The sequence below is a fragment of the Pinus tabuliformis genome, chromosome 8 (genome assembly GCF_031772625.1).
Source record: "Pinus tabuliformis cultivar Carrire ecotype Pingquan chromosome 8, CPIR1, whole genome shotgun sequence".
Taxonomy (NCBI): Eukaryota; Viridiplantae; Streptophyta; class Pinopsida; order Pinales; family Pinaceae; genus Pinus; species Pinus tabuliformis.
The window spans coordinates 843,642,432-843,667,809 of record NC_142294.1 but is presented as its reverse complement, the minus strand read 5'-3'; the positions used below and the strand labels follow the sequence as shown (position 1 = coordinate 843,667,809).

General features: G+C 39.3%; 1 protein-coding gene across 1 annotated transcript in view; it reads left to right on the top strand.

The window, feature by feature from the left end:
• The window catches only part of LOC149238213 (cucumisin-like), a 35,359-nt gene that overhangs the window by 5,546 nt on the left and 4,435 nt on the right, over positions 1–25,378 (top strand). Inside the window, exons 2-5 of the mRNA XM_089369507.1 lie at positions 23,725–23,828; positions 23,947–24,044; positions 24,253–24,396; positions 24,493–24,598. Coding sequence (XP_089225633.1) covers positions 23,725–23,828; positions 23,947–24,044; positions 24,253–24,396; positions 24,493–24,598 — 452 coding nt within the window. The remainder of the gene's footprint in view (positions 1–23,724; positions 23,829–23,946; positions 24,045–24,252; positions 24,397–24,492; positions 24,599–25,378) is intronic.

Below are 25,378 nucleotides of genomic sequence, written 5' to 3'. Positions count from 1 at the left end.
TAGGCACCCTTCAATCCCGCATCTCGCATCATCACGGTCCTGCACATCGACTTATCGGGCATATCGGCGGCCCCTGGAGTTCATGGGCTTATCAGCGGGAAAATCCTGCATGGACCTCGCAATACCTGATGGGCCATCCTTAAGGAATTGCAGGGGGCTGAAATCATCGATATAATGTGAAATTATCGGGGAGGGCTGAAACAATTTAACAAAGGAAATGCATGCAAAGACCGGGACAAGCGGGCCCTTTCTCTCTCCACGTGGCGGTATGGTTTATCGGAGATCGGGGGACCCGGGCACAACGAATCTTGTAGATTAGCCATGTCAAAGTTCCACATCCCACAATATCGTAGTACTGTGATCCCACATCCCGCAACATCATAGTAAATCCCACATACCGAAAAATTGGCGATCGACGTGTTGGCGAGGTTCTAACTTTAAAAACCTTGCGTTCTCTCCGATTTGGGATACATTGCTAAATCATCGAGGAGGGACCAACTCTATTTAACAAAGGAATTTCATGAAAAAACCGAGGTTGGGCGGACCCTTTCTCTCTCCTCCACGTGGCAGTACGAAAGGTGACGTGGCCATACAAGGGACATGTGTCACACAAATTCGGCATTTTCAGTGTCCTATGGGGGTATTTTTGGGTGACACGTGTCACCAATAACAAGCCGACACGTGGTAGTGATGAAGTCACCCTCGTAGATCGACGATTGACGGTCGCATAAGTTAAAGCGCTCCTACACCAAAGTTCCTTCCAGGCTTGTGATTACGATGAGCGGGGATCCTCCCGGATGCGATATATTATGTGATATGGCCTATAAAGCTCCTGTGTCCAAATAGACGTCCAACGCTGAGAAAGAAGGTAAAAGGTCCCCCTCTCCAGTGCTACAATTGTGATAATTCCGGTGGGCCCGACCCTATAGATTGATGATTGCAGGGTTTATGGGTAAATAACGTGGCAACCCTTGGAAAGCGCCGAAGTGCGGGATTTCATTTAACAAAGGAAAAAGGCCTCGGGCAGGAGCCTGAAGGCCTTAGTGCTCGAGGACACAACACCTGGTCGCAGCCCCTGGTCATATGAAGGAAATAGCAGAAAGGGGCTAAACCAAAGGGGGTTGAGGTGCATCTACGCTTGCTGTTCCATAATGTTTTTAAAAAGAAAAGTCCCACTACCGTAAAGCCTAGGAGCATGACACAAAGCTTTAAAGGCTGATGGGTCGGCAGCTGAAGTAGTGAATGAAGTATGGTGCGGCAGTAGATCAGTATGGGGGGACTTAGGAAGATTTAATGGCTCATCATGGAGCCTCACTCCTCTACACAACGAAGGACCAACAAAACATGCACTTACAGTCGACCCACTCCATACTCCACAAAACAAGGCATTTGAGCAGTAAAGGCATAAGCAACAGGGTTGGCTGAGCAACACATGAGGCCATACCGTGAGCAAATTATAGCCTGAGGCAGAGGCAATCACAGGATGGGCACCAAGACTTTTCATTTACTTTTCTGTCTAGTTGTTTACTTAGTTTTGTCTTGTAACATGACTTCCTTCAATATGGTCATTAATTCCATAATATTTTTGGGCCACAAAGCCATCCCAACCGAGACATCTAGTCAACCTGAGAGCTGAGACTCAGCCGAAGATATTTTTGTTGTAATGAATGTCCATACGCCCCTCTCTAGAATAAATAATAGGAAGCAAGACTTCATTCAGGTTCAAAAATTCTAAAGAAAACTCTATATGTAATTTTCAGACTGTACAATTTCAGGATACAGATCTTTCAGAATATGAAGAAATGGTGGTGATTCCCTCTTCACTTATTATAGTATGTTATCCCTCTGTTAAAACCCATTATGTTCATGCTTCTTCTTTGATTTCATGCAATCACAACTGTTAGAAATATTTCAGGGCTTCCTCATAGATTCGCTTGTATCAAAATGTTATGCATGTGCTTGTAAGTTCCTCACAGATTCATTTTTTGACATTGTTAATGCTAGTGCCTGTATGGATTATTGAAATTATGTATTTAAAGGTTGCTCTTCATGAATCATAGCACACAAATTCTCTTATGCCCATTATATCTACTTCTAACTCAGATAAGTATAGGAATTCTTAAAGCTGCAAGCTATATGTGTTAAAGCATAGAATTCTTGATGCTATAAGCTCCATATGATGAGTTACTCATTCTCCTTATCCTCTATCACTTCTCTAGAAAAGCTTATTAAAATGTAAGTCCTTGGACTACGTGACCTCCACTATTTTATGCCTATTTCTGAGATTTGTATATGGGAAGAAGTACTAATAAATTCATGTCTTACTCCTTTAGGTGAATGAACCAACCCATCACACACACACACACATATATGTATATTATGTGATGTCTTCATTTCTAGAAAATCATATGAGATACACAAAATCTAGATGTGCCTAGGCACTGGTCTAGTAAGCAATCCAAGGATGTCTCTGGGAGCTACAACATCTTTTGGCATCGTTGCCAGGGAACGTATTGAAGGTTTTTTCCCTTGGGATATGACAAATTGAACACTATTTGTGTAGGTGAGAGAAATCTGTTTTGATTGCATCCACATCACCTTGGCAACTCCACACCCCCCATTATCATTCATCATCCTAGCTTTTAAAAGACCTCACACTCACTCAGATACATCTCAGTAGAAAGCCCCATTCGTATCTGACCTAGAAAAATTAATTTTTAGGAAATTCTGGAAAGAGAAAACTCCCCCTGTTGATACTACCATCTCACTAGCCTTTGAAGCTTCCTCATCCAACTCTCAACCCGCTATTACTCACTACTCAGGATTTATTCCTAAGACCCTGACATACCCTGCATTCACTCTAGCCACTCTTACCACTACGTTTTTGGGCCAAGTTCCTCAATCACGTCTCAATCCCCCCCCCAATTAATCTAGATGGCTCTTCCAGATTTTTTGCTAAATAAATATGCACCTCTTAATTTACCTTAGCCTCTAAGTGCAATGCCCCAGGACTACTTAAAGCAGCTGCCTAGGTTCAACGGGGAAGATGATAACATGACATAGAGTCACATTGAAACCTTCAGTGCTTTTGTCGGGAACATAAACATAGAACAACTGGATGTGGTCACGAGACTTTTTGTACAATCCCTCGATGGAGAGGCAAGAGAGTGGTTCAAATCCCTACTCGATGCCTCCATCACTACCTGGGAGGAACTTGAAAACTCTTTCACACAAAAACGGGGTGGAAATAGAAACCATGAGTACCTCCTCACAGAGTTTAACGTCATAAAGAAGAAGCCAAAAGAGGATATCTCAGAATTTATAAAGAGGTTCAACAAGCAATACAATAACCTGCCAGCTGAGATAAAGCCTCCTCTAGTTGTTGCCCGAGTAGCCTTTTTGGGAGCATTTGAGTCTGAATTTGGCTTTACTCTAAGGGAAAGGAAGTCTATCACTCTAGATCAACTCCAAATTGATGCACTTGAGGTGGAGGCAAATTTCGCCTCAGCAGGAAAGTCAAGAGGAAAGCAAGAACCTACTGAGAACAAAAGAGGGAAAGAAGAGGCATCTTCCTCTGGTCGAGATAGAGAATCACCAAACCTGAAGATGGAGGAACTAGAAAAAATCATCAGGAGTTTATCACAAAAGGTTGGAAATCTTGAGATTGAGAACAAGAGCCTCTCCAAACAGAATTCTCAAGTCAACAATCAGGGTTACAACTCGCAGTATAGAAGACCTCCATTGCAAATACTTCCAAGGGAGAGAAAGGAGCAGCTCGACCAAATCCCTCATCCTTTATACTTAGAAGATGGTTCCGATGAGAAATTGTCGGATACACAGGAGATGCAGGGAAACTTATATTCCACTTTCCCTAAAGAAGAACAGGAGAATATGGTTTCCTAGGAGGTCAGTCACGATAGAGAAGCAACATATGAGGATGATATAGATTATTATTGCAAACAGTTTGTAGATCATGCAAGCACAACCACAACGTAAATATAATCTAATATCTTCAATGAAGAGGTCAAGAGAACCAAAGAAACAAGAGAAAACAACTCCCCAAGTTATTCCTCTAGTACTAGACAAAGGGGAAGACAAGCTAAATCCTGACCCTTCCAAGATGAAAGTCTTTGCAAATAAGGAAAGCAACAATGCATAGGGAGACATTGACAAGGAGGCACCTACTCGGCTGAAAACTGCTAATGGTAATGAAGAAGGATCAGAGCCCGGAAGTATAGAAAAAGTCCAACCTTCATCCAATCTCCAGAGGGAGCTTGAAAAGGTAAATATTCCTATCCCTCTAATTGAGATTCTAAAGCAACCTACTTATAAAGCTCAAGTCTCTTAATTCATGCATCCCTTTACCTCAACATCAACCCATGATAGTTTAAATCTCCAAGAGGAGAGGCCAATGGTTGTTTTTGGGCCGCATGTAGAAGAACCTGATCCTTCTACTGCACCTTTCTATGTGACTTTTGCGATTCATGATATTTTATTACACAACTACATGTTGGACTCTAGATCCTCATAGAACCTCATTCCACTAGTGGTAATGGAACATTTGGGCTTGGAGATCACCAGACCATACAAGGACCTGTACTCCTTTGACTCCAAGAGAGTCAAGTGCTTAGGGATGATAAAAGACTTAGTTGTGAACCTAGCTCAGATCCTGATGAAGAGTGTGGTAATGGACATAGTGGTAGCTGATATTCCTCCTTAGTTCGGAATGCTCTTATCAAGATCTTGGGGTTCAAAGGTGGGGGGAAATATCAAGCTATATCTAACTTATGACACAATTCCCACTTTTGGAGGCGAGCAAAGGAGGCTATACAAAGAATCCAGGTTTGTGAAAACTGTTACCCTAGCTAAATGTTCATAAAACTCCCCAGTTCATGGAAAAGAAAGCGACCTCTCCTGCCTATTCTTAGAAGAAGATGAGAACCTCTTAGAAGAAGCATCAATACACCTGACAAGGCAGTTGAAATACCAGCACTTAAATGAAAACGAAGTATGGAAATTGTACTTTAACGGAGCAAACCCAAAAGAGGGAAATGGAGCTGGAATACTGTTGGTATCTCTGGAAGACAGCATGGTACCCCTCTCATATAAGCTTGAATTTTAGGCGACCAACAATGTGGCAGAGTATGAAGCATTTCTCCTTGGGTTACAAACAACAAGAAATATGAACATTGAATTCTTATCGATCTATGGAGACTATGAGCTAGTCGTAAGGTAGATTCGAGACCAATGCCAGGCCAAACAACCCAGTTTGAGGACCTACCCGAATGAAGTATGGGACCTAATTGATAATTTCTTCCTGGCTTTCAATATCCAATTTCTTCCTAGGGAAGGAGACATAATGGCAGACTCCCTTGTTGTAGCTGCAAGCACTTTCAGGACCTCGCAAAATCCACTCCTCAGATATGAGGTAGAAGTCAGGTACAAACCTTCTACACCTGATAATGTCAAGCACTGGAAAGTATTCGAGGATGACGAGCAAAATAAAACATTCATAGAATTCATTGGGGAGTTTTCTCACTCCACCATCGATCAAGAAGAAGAAGAAGAAGAAGAAGACCATGAAGCCACTTCGTGGAAAGACACAGTGGCTGGGTGCAAAATTTTGCAATTGAAAGAGAATACCATACCTCGCAGACTGGTCCCACTGGAAAGGCTTTTTAATAAGGATGACATAGTCTCCAAGCCTATATCCCTAGAGATATATGATCAAGTAGAAGACTGCAACATCAGATCAGAGGAGGATCCCCAGATAATCAAACTGTCAAAAGGAATCCCCTTGCATTATAAACAAAGGCATTTAAATCTTTTCAAAATCTACAAAGGTGTTTTTTCTTGGTCTTACGAAGATTTGAAAGCATTTGATACTAACATCATACATCACAAGATTCCTTTGAAGAGTAGAATAAAACCATGCAAGCAGAAACTCAGACAGATAAATCCGCTCTTACTCTTCTCCACTGAAAAGGAGGTAAGGAAGCTGCTATAGGCGAAGATCATAGTACCTTTAAGATAGAATGAGTGGGTAGCTAATTTGGTCCCTGTTTAGAAAAAGAATGGAGAGATAAGGCTATGTGTAGACTTTTAGAATCTAAATAGGGCGTCTTTGAAAGACAACTACCCGTTGCCCAAGATGGATAATATATTACAGAAGGTGGTTGGGTCAGCCAGAATGTCCATGATGGCCGAATTCTCCGGATACAACCAAGTGGCACTTCACCCTAAGGATCACGAAAATACTTCTTTCACCACCCCGTGGGGAACATTCAATTATGCTCAAATTCCTTTCAGGCTGATAAATGCAGGGGCCACATTTTAGAGAGCTATGGACATAGCCTTTGTAAGGGAGCAAGAAAGATTCGTGGTAGTCTACTTAGACGACATCACAGTCTTTTTTTTATGAAACCAGCTAAAGAAAAGATAGAAAAGATAGATCAACGCCTTAGAATTTAGCCTCTTCGAAATGAAATGACCTCCTTTCTATATATAGGAGTCTAAGGGGTCATAACATAATAATGGTCGACATAACAATAATAATGGAAGGGCACAATAATAACAATAGTGGGATTCTATGGGGCACAATAGTAACAATATGGGCACTACATGGGTACATCAATATAATAAGTGGGTTGTACTAATAACAATAAGGGGTTACACTAGTAGTATAGGGGCGTAACATGCCCCTCTCCTTCAAAAAGCGTTGCCCTCAACGCTTGAGTAGTTCTTGATGCTTATGTATAAAATTCTTGTCCTCCCATGTGGAATCTTCAGCGGGTAAGTTCTTCCACTTGATGAGATACTCTGAAATTGATCGATTTCGTAGCTGTCGGGTTCTTGTTTCTGTGACTGTTCTGGCAATATTGTTTGGAGTGGGAACTTTTGCAACTTTTGAATAAGTGGCCATACTTCTTCGTCCTTCTTCCATTCATCCCTTGCTTCATTTATCCAATCTGGTTGGATAATATAAATAGCACAAAACAATGATTCCACATCCTTATCCTTGAAGAGTCTTCCCATTCGGTAAGGTCTCCATTTTTTAAGTGCATGTAGTATTGCCAACATTTCCTTCTCATAAATAGCTTGCTTGAGATGTAGCAGTAAAAATACCCAATCACCTACATTAAAACATTTTTCACTACGATGTTGATCTACATGTTGTTTCATTTGATTTTGCACCGCAGCGACGTTATCCTTTAAAAGTTGGAGAGCTTGTTGTTGATGCTCGATGTGATCGTTCACTGCTTGAACCTTTTTCTTCTTGATATGTCCTTCTATCTCTAGAGTTTGAGGAGTGGTAATTTCTTCCAATCCTTTACAGGATATGGTCGGATTCATTTCTTGATGCTTGATGTGATCTTTCACTTCTTGAACATTTTTCTTCTTGATGTCCTTCTATCTTGATAGTTTGAGGAGTGGTAATTTCGACCAATGAATTACAAGATATGGTTGGATTCATTTCTTCTTTCTCGATGTGATCTTTCACTTCTTGCACCTTTTTCTTCTTGATATGTCCTTCTATCTTGAGAGTTTGAGGAGTGGTAATTCTTTCCAATGTTTTACAAGATATGGTTTGATTCAATTCTTCTTTCTCTGGGGTGGGGTCTTGGCATATATCTTCTTCTTTTGATGTTTCTTGATCCTTTTCTTCTTCCTCTTCATATTCTATGTAAAATAATTTCTTCTCAGCACACTTATGACCTTTAGTGCATTTGCTATCACAATTGTAACAAAGACCTTTTTCTCTTTTTTCTTCCAATTGTTGTGGTGTAACCCTTGTAGGTTATGGAAGGCTAGGAGAAACAACACTTCCATCTTTATAGTTGTGAGGGGCATGCTTCCTGGTTTCCATAATTTTGCTTTCCACTATGTCACAAAGTCCTTTTACTCTTTCCAATTGTTGTGGTGTTGCTCTAAAGAAGGTGTTGCTCTTTGTATCCTCATAATGTGTTAACATTTCCTCCGTGAAAATTGACCACGTAACAAGTTGTTTATGAGAACAAAGCCCTTCATACCATAAAAATTGATCCGGTTCTAAATATGAAGATGCAATACATACCTTTTGTAACAATGGTACACCATGTAGATCAAAATATTGTTCCATCTGAAGTATCCAATTTACAGGATCTTTGCCATCAAACTTCTTCATCTTGTTTTTTCTTGATTTTAGGAGCTCGATATTGAAACGACTGTAACTCTATACTTTCAGATCTTTAAGTTCTAAAATGGTGACCTATAGTAGCCCTCTGTGTCCTCTTTCCATTTCCACCAGTCTGATCCAAATTGGATTCTCCAAGGAAGAGTTATGCACAATCTCCCGAGATGACCTGATTATATACTAGTTCAGTAGAGAGAACTTGTACGACGTGCCACGAGTCACTGTTTCAACCTTTGGCTCTGAAAAATATACACAAGAAACTAAAGTCTGTCCTCTTTCTATACCTTCTTACGAAATTTCAATTCAATGCTCAGAGAGAAAGTTATGACGATTTTCCCCATGTCACCTGTTTGGAATGTAATTCAAGAGTTTGCAAAAAGACCAACTTCCTCAGATCATATCTCCGCAAATATAGCGCGAAAATCTCTGAATTTCGGACCCAAGGTTCAGTGTGATTTCGTCTAAAAATGGGTTTTTTTTTTTTCGCTTCTGAAACGTCGCAATTTTTTTTTTTATAGCGAAAATGCCACGATGACCTGTTTGGAGCAACGAAACCCTGGAATCCAAAGCTCTGATACCAAATGTTATGAAACCATCTCGAGAAAAGATAGAAAAGATAGATCAACGCCTTAGAATTCAGCCTCTTCGAGGGGGAAACCTCCTTTACATTACATAAATGAACAATTCTTAGATGATACAAATGAAAAGACCTCCTTTCTATATATAGGAGTCTACGGGGTCATAACATAATCATAGCTGACATAACAATAATAATGTAAGGGCACAATAATAACAATAGTGGGCTTCTCTGGGGCACAATAGTAACAATATGGGCACTACATGGGTACATCAATATAATAAGTGGGTTGTACTAATAACAATAAGGGGTTACACTAGTAGTATAGGGGTCTAACACTTTTCTAGGACTAATGAAGAGCACATCCTCCACTTAAAGCTAACCTTTGAGAAATGCAGGAGGTATGGTCTCTCTCTAAATCCTAAGAAATCTCAGTTCACCTTGACTGAGCTGAAGCTACTTGGACACATAGTAGCGCAGGAAGGAGTAAATATCGATCCTAAACAAGCCGAAGCCATCAAACATATTCCTCTACCCAAGAATAAGAAAAAAGTCCAAGCCTTTTTGGGGAGAATAAATTTCTTGAGGCGATTCATACCCTAATATATAGATATAATCAAGGGTATTATAGACATGCTTAAGAAGGAGAATGAAGTCAAGTGGAGCTCTGTCCCCCGCGACTCTTTCATTAGAATCAAAGAAGATTTGGCTAAGGCCCCAGTGCTAGCCAACCCTGACTACGTAGTGCCTTTCTACATCTTTTCTTTCGCCTCTCTGCATACTATTGCTACTGTGCTGGTACAAAAAAAATAAAGAAGGTTATGAGCAGCCCATCGCCTTTTTTAGCCAAGTCCTAAGGGATGCTGAGCTAAAATATAATATATTAGAGAAACAAGCCTACGCACTAGTCAAGGCTATGAAGGCATTTCGTATGTCTGTGTCGTAATCGGAAATCACAACGTTTGTCCCAACGACAATAGTCAAGGACATCCTGGTGCAGGGAGACAACGAAGGAAAGAGGGGTAGGTGGATAACTAAAATACAAGAATATGAGCAAGAAATAAATCCTACCAAGCTCATCAAAGGCCAGGGGTTGGCTAATACTTTATGTGAATGTAACTTCCAAGCTCTAGGGATACACCTGATCACAGAGGAAGGCAGACCAGAGGATCACCATAGCGGATTTAGAACATCTGAGCAAAAAATCTATGCCAGATATGAGGCATCTCCTTGGTATAAGAACATGGTTCATTACCACTTATTCCTAAGGTGTCTGTTGGGGCTGGATAGATCCAAATACCAAAGTCTAAGATTGCAAGCATAGAAATATATCATATCCAATGGCCTGCTCTACTGGAAGGACTCGGTAGGGGTATTGCTGTTATGTTTGGTGGAAGGGGAGACCCACAAAGTGATTCGGGAGTTCCACGGAGGAGTCTATGGAGGGCACCATAGTTGGAAGACCACAACACATAAAATCCTCAAGGAAAGATTCTACTGGCCTACGCTGTTTGGAGATGTTTATTCCCAGGTCAGGTCTTGCCAGAAATTCCAATTGTTCACTGAGAGATAGAAGTTATATTCTTTAATATTATATTAATACAATATAACTTAATATTATAAGTTTTAATATCGAAAACATGCCATATTAAAACAATTGCTTGTAATATTAAAGGTTTGTAGTATTATTAATATTTATGGTTTATTAAAACTAATTATAAACTGTTTTACAATTAAGTTATACTAATAAATAATATTAATAAATATGAATAAATAAATGCTAGCTATCCAGTGTTACAATTAATATTAAAGATTTGTAGTATTATTAATATTTGTAACAATTTATTGAAACTGATAAAAATAGCTAAAACAACACAATTATAGAAACTCAATCATATATTATGCACAAATGGTGTATGTGCAAAGACACTCACACACATATTTACATTCAGACTACTCTATTAAATAGAGTTTCTAAGATCCAACTTATTCCCAAATTAGATAGAAAGGTTGAGAGAATTTCTCAACCAGCACAAACCAACTTCTTAAATATGGAATGTAAGCATTAACTCCAACATCCCCCCTTAATGATTACATTACATGAAAGTAACAAAATAATCAAGCTCCATCAAGTTGCCTCATAACCCTCGGAAATGTGTAGTTGGCAAGTTGGATTCCCGAGTTCCCTCAACTCCCGAATCAAGGACCTCCCGAAGTCAATTACTGGACAACATCCCAATCTGTCACATAACCTCATTAGGAAACCACTTCCATGTCTACCACTAATGAGGGATCCTTCCCTAGATCCGCAACTGCCATACTATCTGGACGACCATCCATATTGAGCCTTACTGCTACTTGATCTTTAAGTACTAGCATCAGACACATAGTTGAACTGCTGGTTATTTTAAAAGAGTTTAATAGGTTCACTCTCTTCATTGAATTCATCATCTTTACCTACTCACATTCAATAGTTGTACCAGAAGCGAGCCTTAAATCAACACAAAGATCTCGGCTCTGGAAAACCATGATCTCGCTCTCACGCTCAACACATAAGCCTCCAAGAAATAAGCCTTGAAATTTCACCTCAGGCTGAGAAAGGTAAACTCCAAGGCAACATCAAACCACTTAGCCTCGTAGCTAGCCCTACGGGGCAGGAGAGGGCTCTCTCCGGTCAATCTCAGTAAAGATCTTCAATGGGCGAGATGACCAATAGGAAAACACTGATTTTAGGCTAGTAAACTGATCAAGAGGTTTAAATTTGGGATCTTTTAAAGTTTTGGTGGAAAATTGGGGAATGGCAATTTCGGGTACGGGGATTGGACACAGTTTTCGCAGGGAGTTCTTTGGGGCGAGGTAGGAAACAATATTGATGCCTTTGATAGAGATGGATGGATGAGAATGACTGGTAAGGAGTTAAGGAGAGCAAGCAATAACCTTGAATTCCCCTTAAACAGTTGAAAACATTGATATCAGGCAAACTTAAAAGCAGAGCATGACAGTCATGAATTCTACTTTAACACTTCATTTGCCTAATTTGCAGAAAAAAAAGTAAGGAAATGATTCACATAACACACTTACAAGCACAAAGAGAAACACACCATCAATACATGTGACCACAAGAATCCCAAAAAGGACTGCAAAACCCTGGTCTTCCTTTGCCAAAAATTGCAGAGATACAGTGAGTAATACAATAAGAGCTTCTCCCTCAAGAGTCCAACCATGAAAATGAGCAAGAGAGTACATAATATAGATCATCTAACATCTTTCCCTACCTTTAGGGGTCGAGCCCACTATCTTAGGAGCTGTTTCAACCAATTCTAAACTAAGCACTGAAAACTAGGCAGTCAAAACAACTTGCCTCTATAAGCTATGAAACCAATTCATTCATTTAATTTTCACCTATCTCATGAATGAATCTTCCAGAAGAGATACATAAGTGTAAAAGTGTCATAAATTTACATCATTTACAACAAGAAGGATAAAAATCAACTCCAAAAAGTCAAACACAGTCAAAACTGCGTTTTGTTGAGCTGTAGGCTGAAATCCTGAGCAATTTGCCTGACGGGTCGCGCGCCTTTGAGAGCACTTTTGGGGCACTTTCAGGTGTCCAAATGAGGCAAGAGTAGGCTTTTTGGAAAGGTCTGTGAGTCTACTTTCCAACCCAACTGGAATTTCTGAATTTGGTTGTCATTTTCCCTTCCAAAATTGCAATCTCCCAAGACTGCTTTCTGTGTGTCAAAAATGTGGCAGAAAGTCATTTTTTGCTTGTTTTTTGACTTTCTGGAGGCCCAAAACTTCATAAAATCTCTTGGCAATGGGTGAGCATGTGTAACTTTTCATGACAAATCTAGAAATGCTGAGTTTTCCTGGAACGGAGTAACCAAATGAAAGGGTCGCATGGGGGGTGAGACCCGTTGAGGGGACAAAACCTGTTTTTTGCCTGAAAAAACCAAAATGACCCAAAATGCTCAAAATTTCTTGGAATTTGTGCTGGGGCTGAGCTATTTAGTGCCATGCACCTTCAAGGAAGCCTCGGCCAAGATGTGGAGGGGGTCGGACCTTTTTCTTCATTTTTGTGCTTTGACCAACCGCCTTTGGAGCACCTTCATCTTTGCCTTGCACACGTGCATCTGTGCCCAATAATGATTCTTCATGTTTCTCAACAATTTCTTATCTTGGTTGGCCTTAGCCAACAACCTCTCTAAATGAGCATTGAGCCGGATAAGCATAGCCTCTCGCTCAACTGGCACTAAATCACCGGGTCTTCTTCGATTCAAGTTGCGGTCACTACGAATCCTCCACAACTCATCAAGAGTTTGCTCATCCTCCAACTGCTTGTTGCGCTGTTCTAGATATGAGATTGTCCATTGTGCCCCTTCTAATCTCTTCTGCAATGCATCATTTTCAGCTCTAAGGTGCTGAATGATCTCCTTTGACTCTAGGCTAGGAGAACTGACATCAAGATCAACAAGCTCTATATCTGGAACACCTGATGGCCCCTCATCAATCCTGGGCTGTTTGCCCCTCTCTGATACCTGTGCTGCTGTCGGAGATGAGGCCCCTTCCACCTGGTGTGGAGATAACACTCGTGGTGCTGATGAAGAAGGCGAGACCCCTTCCACCTTTGTGAGGCCTCCTATGTATCTCAAACTCTGAAGCTGATGCATGGTCATCACTTTGCTCATAATTGGTTTCGGTTTCTGACATTGTTTTAAGAGCAAAGTGGCTGAAATGTACTGCTGTTTCTGCTTTGTAAATTGCTGATTAAAATGCTGTTTCAAGTGGACAAGGAGCACGAGGGAAATGTTAGGGGAGGGATACTTTAAAGGGAAAATGGGAATAATAATAAAACAGGGAGTTTAGGGGAAGAATTATTGCATATACATCATTATACAATTTGATTTACAAGGATATTATGAGAGGTAGGGTTAGGGTTTAATTTTTCTTTCTTAGGGAAGAGGGGTAGGGTTTAGGGCTCTTCACAAATTTGGAAGGGAAATTTACATAGAATGATAAGGAATATGAAATGGGAGATGGGAAAAACTGATAACAATGGGATACCTCAAAACAGCATCATAAACCCTAGCAATTTTTACAACTTCAAACCAAAGCACAATGGAGTTTTTCACTTGCAAATGGAGACTTTTACAAATACAATCATGACTTTCTTGAACTGTAGCAAGCAATAATTTTTCATGATGGAGGGCCTACCTTGCAAAATTTGGCAATTCGTGGTTCCTTGGCAAGTTTGCTGACTGTTTTTGCAGAGAGAGCGCTGATGGGTTGCGCGCCTCACCCAACGGGTCGCGCGCCTCTGACAGGTCGCGCGTGTTATAACTTAACACTGGCACAGGGCGCCTGACGGGTTGCGCGCCTCCAACGGGTCGCGCGCCTTCCCAACTCACACAATTCGCTCAAACTCTCTTGGAAACAATTGCTCTATCACTTGAATGCACAATGAGGCTTGATGGAGGGAGATTAGGGCTTTTATAGCCTTGTTTGAATTAATGTCATATCATAACCCACTTTATAATGTTTTTCCATGACACTTTATAAACTTGACTTTTTTGGTTTCCTTTTGTCTTGAAATTGATTGATTTGATGCTTTTCTTTGATAATTTTTGCAGGGATAGCATCTGAGGGATCTTGGCAAGGGAGCCAGGGTTATATGCTGTCCTCTGAATCATTTTGAATTTTTACAATTTTTACAAAATTTTGAGAAATGACCTTGGCTTTAAAAACAGGGTTTTTAAATCCAAGGTGAAAATTAGCTGCACAAGATAGAATCTTTCGAAGAAACACTTTGAAAATCATCCCTCTGTCTTGCTGGGCACTTATTGACCTTCAGAGACATGACCTTGAATACAAATTTGACCTAAACCCTAGACCTAGAAATTTTGACCTCAAGACAAGACAAGTAACCTTGAACAATTTAATGACTAAAACAACTTGATCCAACAATGCCAAGAGGGGAATAAAGACACCAGCTCCTCCATCAGGGTTATGGCATGCCTAATGGAATGCAATAAGATGACACTGATGGGACACCTACTTATGCAAATGCAAAGAGCTTTGATCGCTGATGGAGGGCTACTAGACCGACTCTAACATTGGCTCCAATGGGGATGGTAGCTCCTTGGAGATACCAAGAACTTTAGACCTCTGGGAGAGCAGACCAGTGCCTTATAATCATTGGGCAATGGAGTCATTATTTAGGAAAATGACACAAGACTTTGACTCATTTATTGAATGAAAACTTGACTGAAAACTGGTTGAAACTTAACTGAAACTTGACTCAAACCGACTCGATGGCAAACTGAAAATAATGCTCAAAGGGGAGCTTATTCATCAAAACCTACTCTAACAGTTTCATTCATCACCTGATCAAGTGAAATGAAACAACCAATGCAACCAAGTAAGTATCCCATCTGCTGTTCGAATTCTCCACAAGTGCTCACTTATGACCAACAAGAGAGAACTACTGAAAGGCAACTCCCATGACAACTTGGAAACAGATCCGTTGAATGATATGGATTCACTATCCACCTCCAAAAACACTTCATAAGGATCTTGAAGTTCATGCACACTGGGACTTAGCTCATCCAATGGATTACTTCTCTTCTCCTCATACCATGAATGCACACTTTGATCTGAGCCTTGTGACGAGACCTCTGCTGAAAATGACAAAGAAACCGGCTGCCGGATCAAATTCATATCAGCACATGTTTCAAGCTCACATGTAGTTAATGGAGAAAGACTTTGACTGCAAACCTCATCCAAAACATCAGCTATTGGATCATGAAAAACTTGAAAAGACTGCTGTAATGTATCCATTGAAAATGTATGACATCCTTCTAGCTGTTCATCTTTTTCTTGAGAGATTTTACGAAGATTCTGCCTTGTAAATTGAAATGCTTCGAAACAAAAGGGTATAGAATCTTTCTGCATCATCAAATCATGTAATTCGTCCTCCACAACTTCATCTGTAATCTGCCCTTCAATTTCATTTGGTGGCTGCAAATCTGATGCTACAGGCTGCTCAAGAATTTTGTTATCTGTCTCATCCTCAACATTAACACTGAGAGATTGCGGATTTGTTATAGGCTGTTCATTTGAAGATTTACTATGCAATCTACCCTTCAAAAACTGAAATGATTCAAAACAGAATGGTATGGAGTCACCTGGAATCATTAAATCATGTGTGTGCACTTCCAAGTTTTTAGCTGCAACTTGACAATCAATGGCTTTCGGGGGTTGCAAATCTGAATATGAGAAGTCTTGATCAAAATTTTCTTTGCTCTCAAGATGATTCAAATCAAGACTTGTTGACATTTGATTTCTAAGTTCATGGAAGTTGTCTCTAATGAACTGACATGAATCAAAACAAAAAGGTAAAGATCCTTCACTTACTTCAAACTTTGCTGCACTTTCCTCATCACTGTCATAGCTGATATGTGATGGCTGAACATTGTTTTCAAACTGCTGAAAATGAACTTCCTCCTCCCACAAACTAGCTGTTGATTCGTCTGCAAGATTAGCTTCTGTTTGGAGAATATAATCATCATCATACTGATCAAACCGAGGCAAATCATCAGTATAAAACATATCATCAAGCATACATGTCATATCAACAGTTCTCTCTTCTTCACAATGATCTATAAAACAATTACTATGACAACTGGGATAAGAAACAAAATGCTTTGGATCAGCAACTTGTTCTTCTTCAATCAACGATCCTTGAACATCATAATCATTCCTTGTGTTAATCTTGTCCATCATCTTTTTCACTGCACTTACCAAAATGTCAAGTTTCACCTCTAGAGATGTTGATTCGGCCGGATCTATGTTTTTCATCTCTTCTTCCTTCAACCTTGCCCGTCGGATCAGCAGATGCGCCTCTATGTTTACTGCACTGTTTTGCATCTCGTGAAGTGTTGCAATATCCCTTTCTCTTAGCTGAAACTCCATCTCCGGATCAAAGGCACCCGGATAGTGTAAGAGAGCAGATCTAGGAGAAGGTCTTATATCAACTGGCATCGAATAATAAACTTGGTTAAATCTGGCAGAAAATTGTTGTACTGTCTCCCCTGGTAATCTTTTCAGCTAGTTATACTCTTCTACAATCAAGAAAAGGTTCTGCCCGATCATCCACCTGTCGAGAAAAACTTTGACAAACTGCTGGAAATCTGAGATGCTCGCATTAGGCAGGGCTTTGAACCAACTCTTCACTTTAGCTTGCAAAGAAAGAGCAAAAAGCCTAATACTAACATCTTCTTCATCAACTTCAAAAAGATCTAGAAAATTCTCAAAATTCTGCACATGTTGCTCAGCATTGACATTCTTACTTTCACCATCGAACCTCGGCAAGTATAGATCATAGTTTTTGGGGAAAGCATGGAGAACAGAAGGTAAAACAAGAGGTTTATATCGATCTGGAATTTTACAAGGTATAGGGGTATGTACAGAAGGTATAGAATCAATCTTGGTCTCTTGAGATTCATCAATATGAAGATGGTCATCACAAAATTCGGAAAAAGGATCTTGATCAAGCTCAAAGACATGCAAATCTTTGGTTTTCACACTTTTCAAAGGGAAATAATCAACTGCAGGCCGAGAATCTCTTCTCAAATACAGTATACTTTGCAAAGCCTTCTTGACATTCTTGGGAAACGAGAAGAAATAATTTATGACAAAGAACAAAATGTCTTGGATGAAATTCCAACTTGAATACCTGATCTGTCCATGTTATCCTTTCATGTTTTTGTTGGTCGGGATCATCCTCCAGTGGAGTCTTTGGATCTGATCTCAAAAATGATTTAGAGTCGCCAAGTAGTGTCTGATCGTTGTCCACTATCAACAATCAGATCTGAACTTGATACATGTACTGGGGTAAAATGCAAATGAAGTGCTGTATTCACAAGCTCACGGAGATTGACTGAAGTAGCGTTTATCTACTTCCGCTTATGCAAAGCAAAAGCGTTTCGAAGGCTACCTGGCGTAACTTCAGGCTCCGTCTAAGACTTGTGAAGCAAACACATCAATCAACAGACAAGTTATTCTCCCTAGTATGGTCGCCAGTATGTTAGCGCTTGAAATTTCACCTCAGGCTGAGAAAGGTAAACTCCAAGGCAACATCAAACCACTTAGCCTCGTAGCTAGCCCTACGGGGCAGGAGAGGGCTCTCTCCGGTCAATCTCAGTAAAGATCTTCAATGGGCGAGATGACCAATAGGAAAACACTGATTTTAGGCTAGTAAACTGATCAAGAGGTTTAAATTTGGGATTTTTTAAAGTTTTGGTAGAAAATTGGGGAATGGCAATTTCGGGTGCGGGGATTGGACACAGTTTTCGCAGGGAGTTCTTTGGGGCGAGGTAGGAAACAATATTGATGCCTTTGATAGAGATGGATGGATGAGAATGACTGGTGAGGAGTTAAGGAGCGCAAACAATAACCTTGAATTCCCCTTAAACAGTTGAAAACATTGATATCAGGCAAACTTAAAAGCAGAGCATGACAGTCATGAATTCTACTTTAACACTTCATTTGCCTAATTTGCAGAAGGAAAAGTAAGGAAATGATTCACATAACACACTTACAAGCACAAAGAGGAACACACCATCAATACATGTGACCACAAGAATCCCAAAAAGGACTACAAAACCCTGGTCTTCCTTTGCCAAAAATTGTAGAGATACAGTGAGTAATACAATAAGAGCTTCTCCCTCAAGAGTCCAACCATGAAAATGAGCAAAAGAGTACATAATATAGATCATCTAACATCTTTCCCTACCTCTAGGGGTCGAGCTCACTATCCTAGGAGCTATTTCAACCAATTCTAAACTAAGCACTGAAAACTAGGCAGTCAAAACAACTTGCCTCTATAAGCTAGGAAACCAATTCATTCATTTAATTTTCACCTATCTCATGAATGAATCTTCCAGAAGAGATACATAAGTGTAAAAGTGTCATAAATTTACATCATTTACAACAAGAAGGATAAAAATCAACTCCAAAAATTCAAACACAGCCAAAACTGCGTTTTGCTGAGCTGTAGGCTGAAATCCTGAGCAATTTGCCTGACGGGTCGCGCGCCTTTGAGAGCACTTTTGGGGCATTTTCAGGTGTCCAAATGAGGCAAGAGTAGGCTTGTTGGAAAGGTCTGTGAGTCTACTTTCCAACCCAACTGGAATTTCTGAATTTGGTTGTCATTTGCCCCTCCAAAATTGCAATCTCCCAAGACTGCTTTCTGTGTGTCAAAAATGTGGTAGAAAGTCATTTTTTGCTTGTTTTTTGATTTTCTGGAGGCCCAAAACTTCATAAAATCTCTTGGCAATGGGTGATCATGTGTAACTTTTCATGACAAATCCAGAAATGCTGAGTTTTCCCGGAACGAAGTAGCCAAATGAAAGGGTCGCACGGGGGGTGAGACCCGTTGAGGGGACAAAACCTGTTTTTTGCCTGAAAAAACCAAAATGACCCAAAATGCTCAAAATTTCTTGGAATTTGTGCTGGGGCTGAGATATTTAGTGCCATGCGCCTTCAAGGAAGCCTCGGCCAAGATGTGGAGGGGGTCGGACCTTTTTCTTCGTTTTTGTGCTTTGACCAACCGCCTTTGGAGCACCTTCATCTTTGCCTTGCACACGTGCATCTGTGCCCAATAATGATTCTTCATGTTTCTCAACAATTTCTTATCTTGGTTGGCCTTAGCCAACAGCCTCTCTAAATGAGCATTGAGCCGGATAAGCATAGCCTCTCGCTCAACTGGCACTAAATCACCGGGTCTTCTTCGATTCAAGTTGCGGTCACTACGAATCCTCCACAACTCATCAAGAGTTTGCTCATCCTCCAACTGCTTGTTGCGCTGTTCTAGATATGAGATTGTCCATTGTGCCCCTTCTAATCTCTTCTGCAATGCATCATTTTCAGCTCTAAGGTGCTGAATGATCTCCTTTGACTCTAGGCTAGGAGAACTGACATCAAGATCAACAAGCTCTATATCTGGAGCACCTGATGGCCCCTCATCAATCCTGGGCTGTTTGCCCCTCTCTGATACCTGTGCTGCTGTCGGAGACGAGGCCCCTTCCACCTGGTGTGGAGATAACACTCGTGGTGCTGATGAAGAAGGCGAGACCCCTTCCACCTTTGTGAGGCCTACTATGTATCTCAAACTCTGAAGCTGATGCATGGTCATCACTTTGCTCATAATTGGTTTCGGTTTCTGACATTGTTTTAAGAGCAAAGTGGCTGAAATGTACTGCTGTTTCTGCTTTGTAAACTGCTGATTAAAATGCTGTTTCAAGTGGACAAGGAGCACGAGGGAAATGTTAGGGGAGGGATACTTTAAAGGGAAAACGGGAATAATAATAAAACAGGGAGTTTAGGGGAAGAATTATTTCATATACATCATTATACAATTTGATTTACAAGGATATTATGAGAGGTAGGGTTAGGGTTTAATTTTTCTTTCTTAGGGAAGAGGGGTAGGGTTTAGGGCTCTTCACAAATTTGGAAGGGAAATTTACATAGAATGATAAGGAATATGAAATGGGAGATGGGAAAAACTGATAACAATGGGATACCTCAAAACAGCATCATAAACCCTAGCAATTTTTACAACTTCAAACCAAAGCACAATGGAGTTTTTCACTTGCAAATGGAGACTTTTACAAATACAATCATGACTTTCTTGAACTGTAGCAAGCAATAATTTTTCATGATGGAGGGCCTACCTTGCAAAATTTGGCAATTCGTGGTTCCTTGGCAAGTTTACTGACTGTTTTTGCAGAGAGAGCGCTGATGGGTTGCGCGCCTCACCCAACGGGTCGCGCGCGTTATAACTTAACACTGGCACAGGGTGCCTGACGGGTCGCGCGCCTTCCCAACTCACACAATTCGCTCAAACTCTCTTGGAAACAATTGCTCTATCACTTGAATGCACAATGAGGCTTGATGGAGGGAGATTAGGGCTTTTATAGCCTTGTTTGAATTAATGTCATATCATAACCCACTTTATAATGTTTTTCCATGACACTTTATAAACTTGACTTTTTTGGTTTCCTTTTGTCTTGAAATTGATTGATTTGATGCTTTTCTTTGATAATTTTTGCAGGGATAGCATCTGAGGGATCTTGGCAAGGGAGCCAGGGTTATATGCTGTCCTCTGAATCATTTTGAATTTTTACAATTTTTACAAAATTTTGAGAAATGACCTTGGCTTTAAAAACAGGGTTTTTAAATCCAGGGTGAAAATTAGCTACACAAGATAGAATCTTTCGAAGAAACACTTTGAAAATCATCCCTCTGGCTTGCTAGGCACTTATTGACCTTCAGAGACATGACCTTGAAGACAAATTTGACCTAAACCCTAGACCTAGAAATTTTGACCTCAAGACAAGACAAGTAACCTTGAACAGTTTAATGACTAAAACAACTTGATCCAGCAATGCCAAGAGGGGAATAAAGACACCAGCTCCTCCATCAGGGTTATGGCATGCCTAATGGAATGCAATAAGATGACACTGATGAGACACCTACTTATGCAAATGCAAAGAGCTTTGATCGCTGATGGAGGGCTACTAGACCGACTCTAACAGTTAGCACACAATTTCAGGCTCTTAGATTCGATAAGAGCAACACTGCTCAAATGGAATCCACAACCCTCGACGCTCCTTGACAAAGCAAGTAGCACTGACGATGACTACACAACTCTCGACCAAGACAAGAGCCAACCAAGACTGCCTATCCAGAGGCGCCGTGAGTCCTTCTCCAGAGCACACAACTCTTCTTCAAGTGCACAGGTACCGTCACACGCCTTTCCGATCACCAAACGACCCTCACCGCATCACGGGTTTCTCAACATACTGGTCTGTTATTGCCCTTCCAGCAATGCTCTCACAGTTCTGCGCAACTCGAACAAGTAATCAAACAACCAATTGAAAAGCTCTTTACCATGCTCCAACAACAGTAGTACGCAGAATCAATTATCTCCCTGGTGCAGCTCCACACCACTAGTCACTCGGCTATCACCAACCCAGCACAATCTTGGAGGTCTGAAACTAAACCGAAACCCTTAGCTCTGATACCATGATAAAAATAGCTAAAACAACACAATTACAGAAACTCAATCATATATTATGCACAAATGGTGTATGTGCAAAGACACACACAAATTTACATTCAGATTACTCTATTAAATAGAGTTTCTGAGATCCAACTTATTCCCAAATTAAATAGAGAGATTGAGAGAACTTCTCAACCATCACAAACCAACTTCTTAAATATGAAATGTAAGCATTAACTCCAACATAAACTAATTATAAACTATTTTACAATTAAACTAGACTAATAAATAATATTAATAAATATGAATAAATAAATTTAATACGCCAACTCATAATATTAATAATAGGCTTTATCATGTTTCCTTTTGTCCGTATATATTCCAATAGGCATAAGTTCCACTTCGCATGTACCAGCAAGGAGAAACCTTTGCATAAGAAGATTAGATTTATGAAGATGATCGAGTAAGAAACCTTAATGTTATTTATTGAAGTTTGTTATTTTTTAGATTGTCATTATTTTTTCAATGATTCAACAACCATACGTTTAAGAATGTAAAACAACATCCGATTGAATAACAATACGTTTAAGAATGTAAATCCACATCCGTTTCACTCGCACAGAGAATTTTTGTTATTTTAAGTTTGAGTTTTCTAAAGCGATAAATAAGAGGTATAGTAAAAATTTAATTTAAATTTAGTAAAAGTTTATTTTAAACAGAGTTAAAACACTTGATTTAGATATGTAAGGAAGTTATTGTTTTTAATTTCAGTCATTAAACAAATTTCTTTTGCAATAGATTCAATTCCAACATTTTGAAATAGCTACTTGAAACCAAACCGTATAGTAAACAATGTTTGCTTTGTATTTTAAAATGTAAAAGAATAACAAGACACAGAAAACTAAAGATGAGTAAACAAAGTGCATTTGGTGTTTTCTAAGTCTATAAGTTTTTCAATTTGTATTCACAATTGAAACAACTTTTGAACAAATCTTGATTTTTGTTGTTTAAAATGTGTTTTTGATTATATATATGGTTTCAACACTTTGAAAAATCTCTAGTACACTACAATTTTGGAGTGTTCACAACTTAAATTTGTAATTCCAACCAATTCTTTATGGATTTTGAGAAAATTAAATACAAAAATATGCTCAAAGACTTATAAAAATAAACTATTACTCTTTCTTATAATAAGCATTATAACAATCATATAAAAACAGCGACGAGAGCAAGTCACACCTGCTAAAGTACTAGATTTAGATTTACATCACAATGAGATAAATAAAACCAATCAAATAGCAAGCAATAGCAAGGGAGCAAGACAAAAACAGCACTCATTCTTACTATTAACAACTCTGCTCTGTAACTCCCCTTGTTATAATAACTTGCCTCATTACGAGATTAGAAAAACTGCAACTAAAGTGGACAAAAAGCCCATTGGGATGTTTGGAAACCTCGCTTCACGATATCATAAAATGTTTAGATGACCATGATCTCTGATGTTGATACCAGAGGAGCTACTTAAACAGATTTAGTGGTCGAAAAAAAGAAATCTTTCCAAAGAGAAAAAAACATATAACAATAAGAAAAGAAACAAAAAATGACGAAAGAAGAAAAAGCTTAAAACAAAAATAAGAAACTAACGCTGACTAAACGCTTGAAACAAAGCTATAAACTGGCCCTTGTGCAAAATATATGTCAATATTAACAGTCTCATTCGATTCGTTCGAGCTAAGTAACAACAACAATGGCGGGAAGCTATGTTGTGCCCATTTTCTTTCTCATGGTAGTGTTCGTCCTGCATGCATCAGCAGGAAATCCAGACAGAAAGGTGATTTCTTCTCACACATATCTTGTTTATGATTAACCCACCATTTAAAGTATCTTCCTAACATTTGGTTAATTGTGAAGGTTCATATTGTCTATATGGGAGAAGTCCGGACTCATGAAGCTGGCGACGGGAAGGAAATCGCTGCTGCTGCTCACCATGACATGCTTGAATCTGTTCTAGGAAGGTTAATGGTCATGTCCTTACCAATTTCCTTGTTTGCAACGGTCTTGAATCTTTGAAGTTGTATTTTCACCTGAAGTGCAAACGTTATATTCACTGCTCTTGAAAAATTTGATTGCCAGTCATGATGCAGCAGAAAAAGCATTAATTTATAGTTATGGGAGAAGTTTTAATGGATTTGCAGCGAGCCTTTCTGCCTCGGAGGCAGAAGTCATTAAGAGTAAGTATGCAAAATTGTTGATTTTCGGAATATTCCGGATTCTAATAGAGAAATAAGAGTGTAGTCAAACAACCTCACTCCGGTCTATCCTTCCAATCCTGAAATATTTTTGGTATCAGAAAATCTACCATTCAAAGAAATAGGATTTTGTAAAAGCTGGAATACTGATTGATTTTGTCATTATTTTTCTGTCTCTTCAATTACGAAGATATGGATGGTGTTGTTTCGGTATTTGAGAACAGGAGAATGGTTCTGCACACCACTAGATCATGGGATTTCATAGGCTTACCTTTATCTGCCAAAAGAAATGTGCAGTATGAAAGCGATGTTATCATTGGAATGTTAGATACAGGTAATTCTATCAATAGGGGAAGTAGCAGAAATTTGCTGAAATCATTAATTTCAATGAATTTTAGCCAATGAATGAAACCATTTTTTGTGCATATAGGAATATGGCCTGAGTCAGAAAGCTTCAAGGATACGGGGTTGGGCCCTGTTCCCTCAAAATGGAAAGGAAGATGCGACACTGCTTCGTCTAATTTCACGTGCAACAAGTAATTATATTATTCAGTCGGATATTTGTTATAAAAAAAAAAATCATGTAACATATGCAATACAATTGTTTAGGAAAAAAAAATAATGTGACATACTTGTTTTGGACACTGGACCAGTTAAATGGTTAAAGTCATCTAATCTATTGGTTTTGTTTTAGAAGTTGGTATAGTTATATAAGTTAAATAGTTAAAAATAATGTAATATATTTGTTTTGTTTTAAATGTTAATATAATTATATAAATTAAATGGTTAATGAATATTGATAGAACTATATCTGTACAGGGTAGGTGAGTTGGTAGTCACAATGCTGTGAAGTGTTTTAAAAAGGCGGGCTCCATAGAGTTCAATTTCCCCGGACTAACCCGGAGCTGTGGAGAGGGGCGGGGCAGGCACAGTTTCCTAGGGGCCCGGAGCTGTGGAGAGGGGCGGGGCAGGCACAGTTTCCTAGGGGTTATAGTGGTAGCGGACTCTAGTTCGAAGCTGCTCCCAGGGTCTAGTTGGTTACGAGTTGCAACAATTTCTCTGTAACCAAAAAAAAATATTGATAGAACTATATAGGTAAAAAAGAAAATTGTAATAATTAATAAAAATAAATAAAAATTCATCAGAATAAAATTATTATTTAATTAATTTATGAGAATAAATACTCAGTTAGAATTTTGGAATTAAAATAATCATTTAATTAGTAAAAATGTAATTTAAAAAATACAAATAAAAAAATAATAGATAAGAACACATGCAATTATTAAAAACGATTGTAAGTCACAAAGATGCAAGTA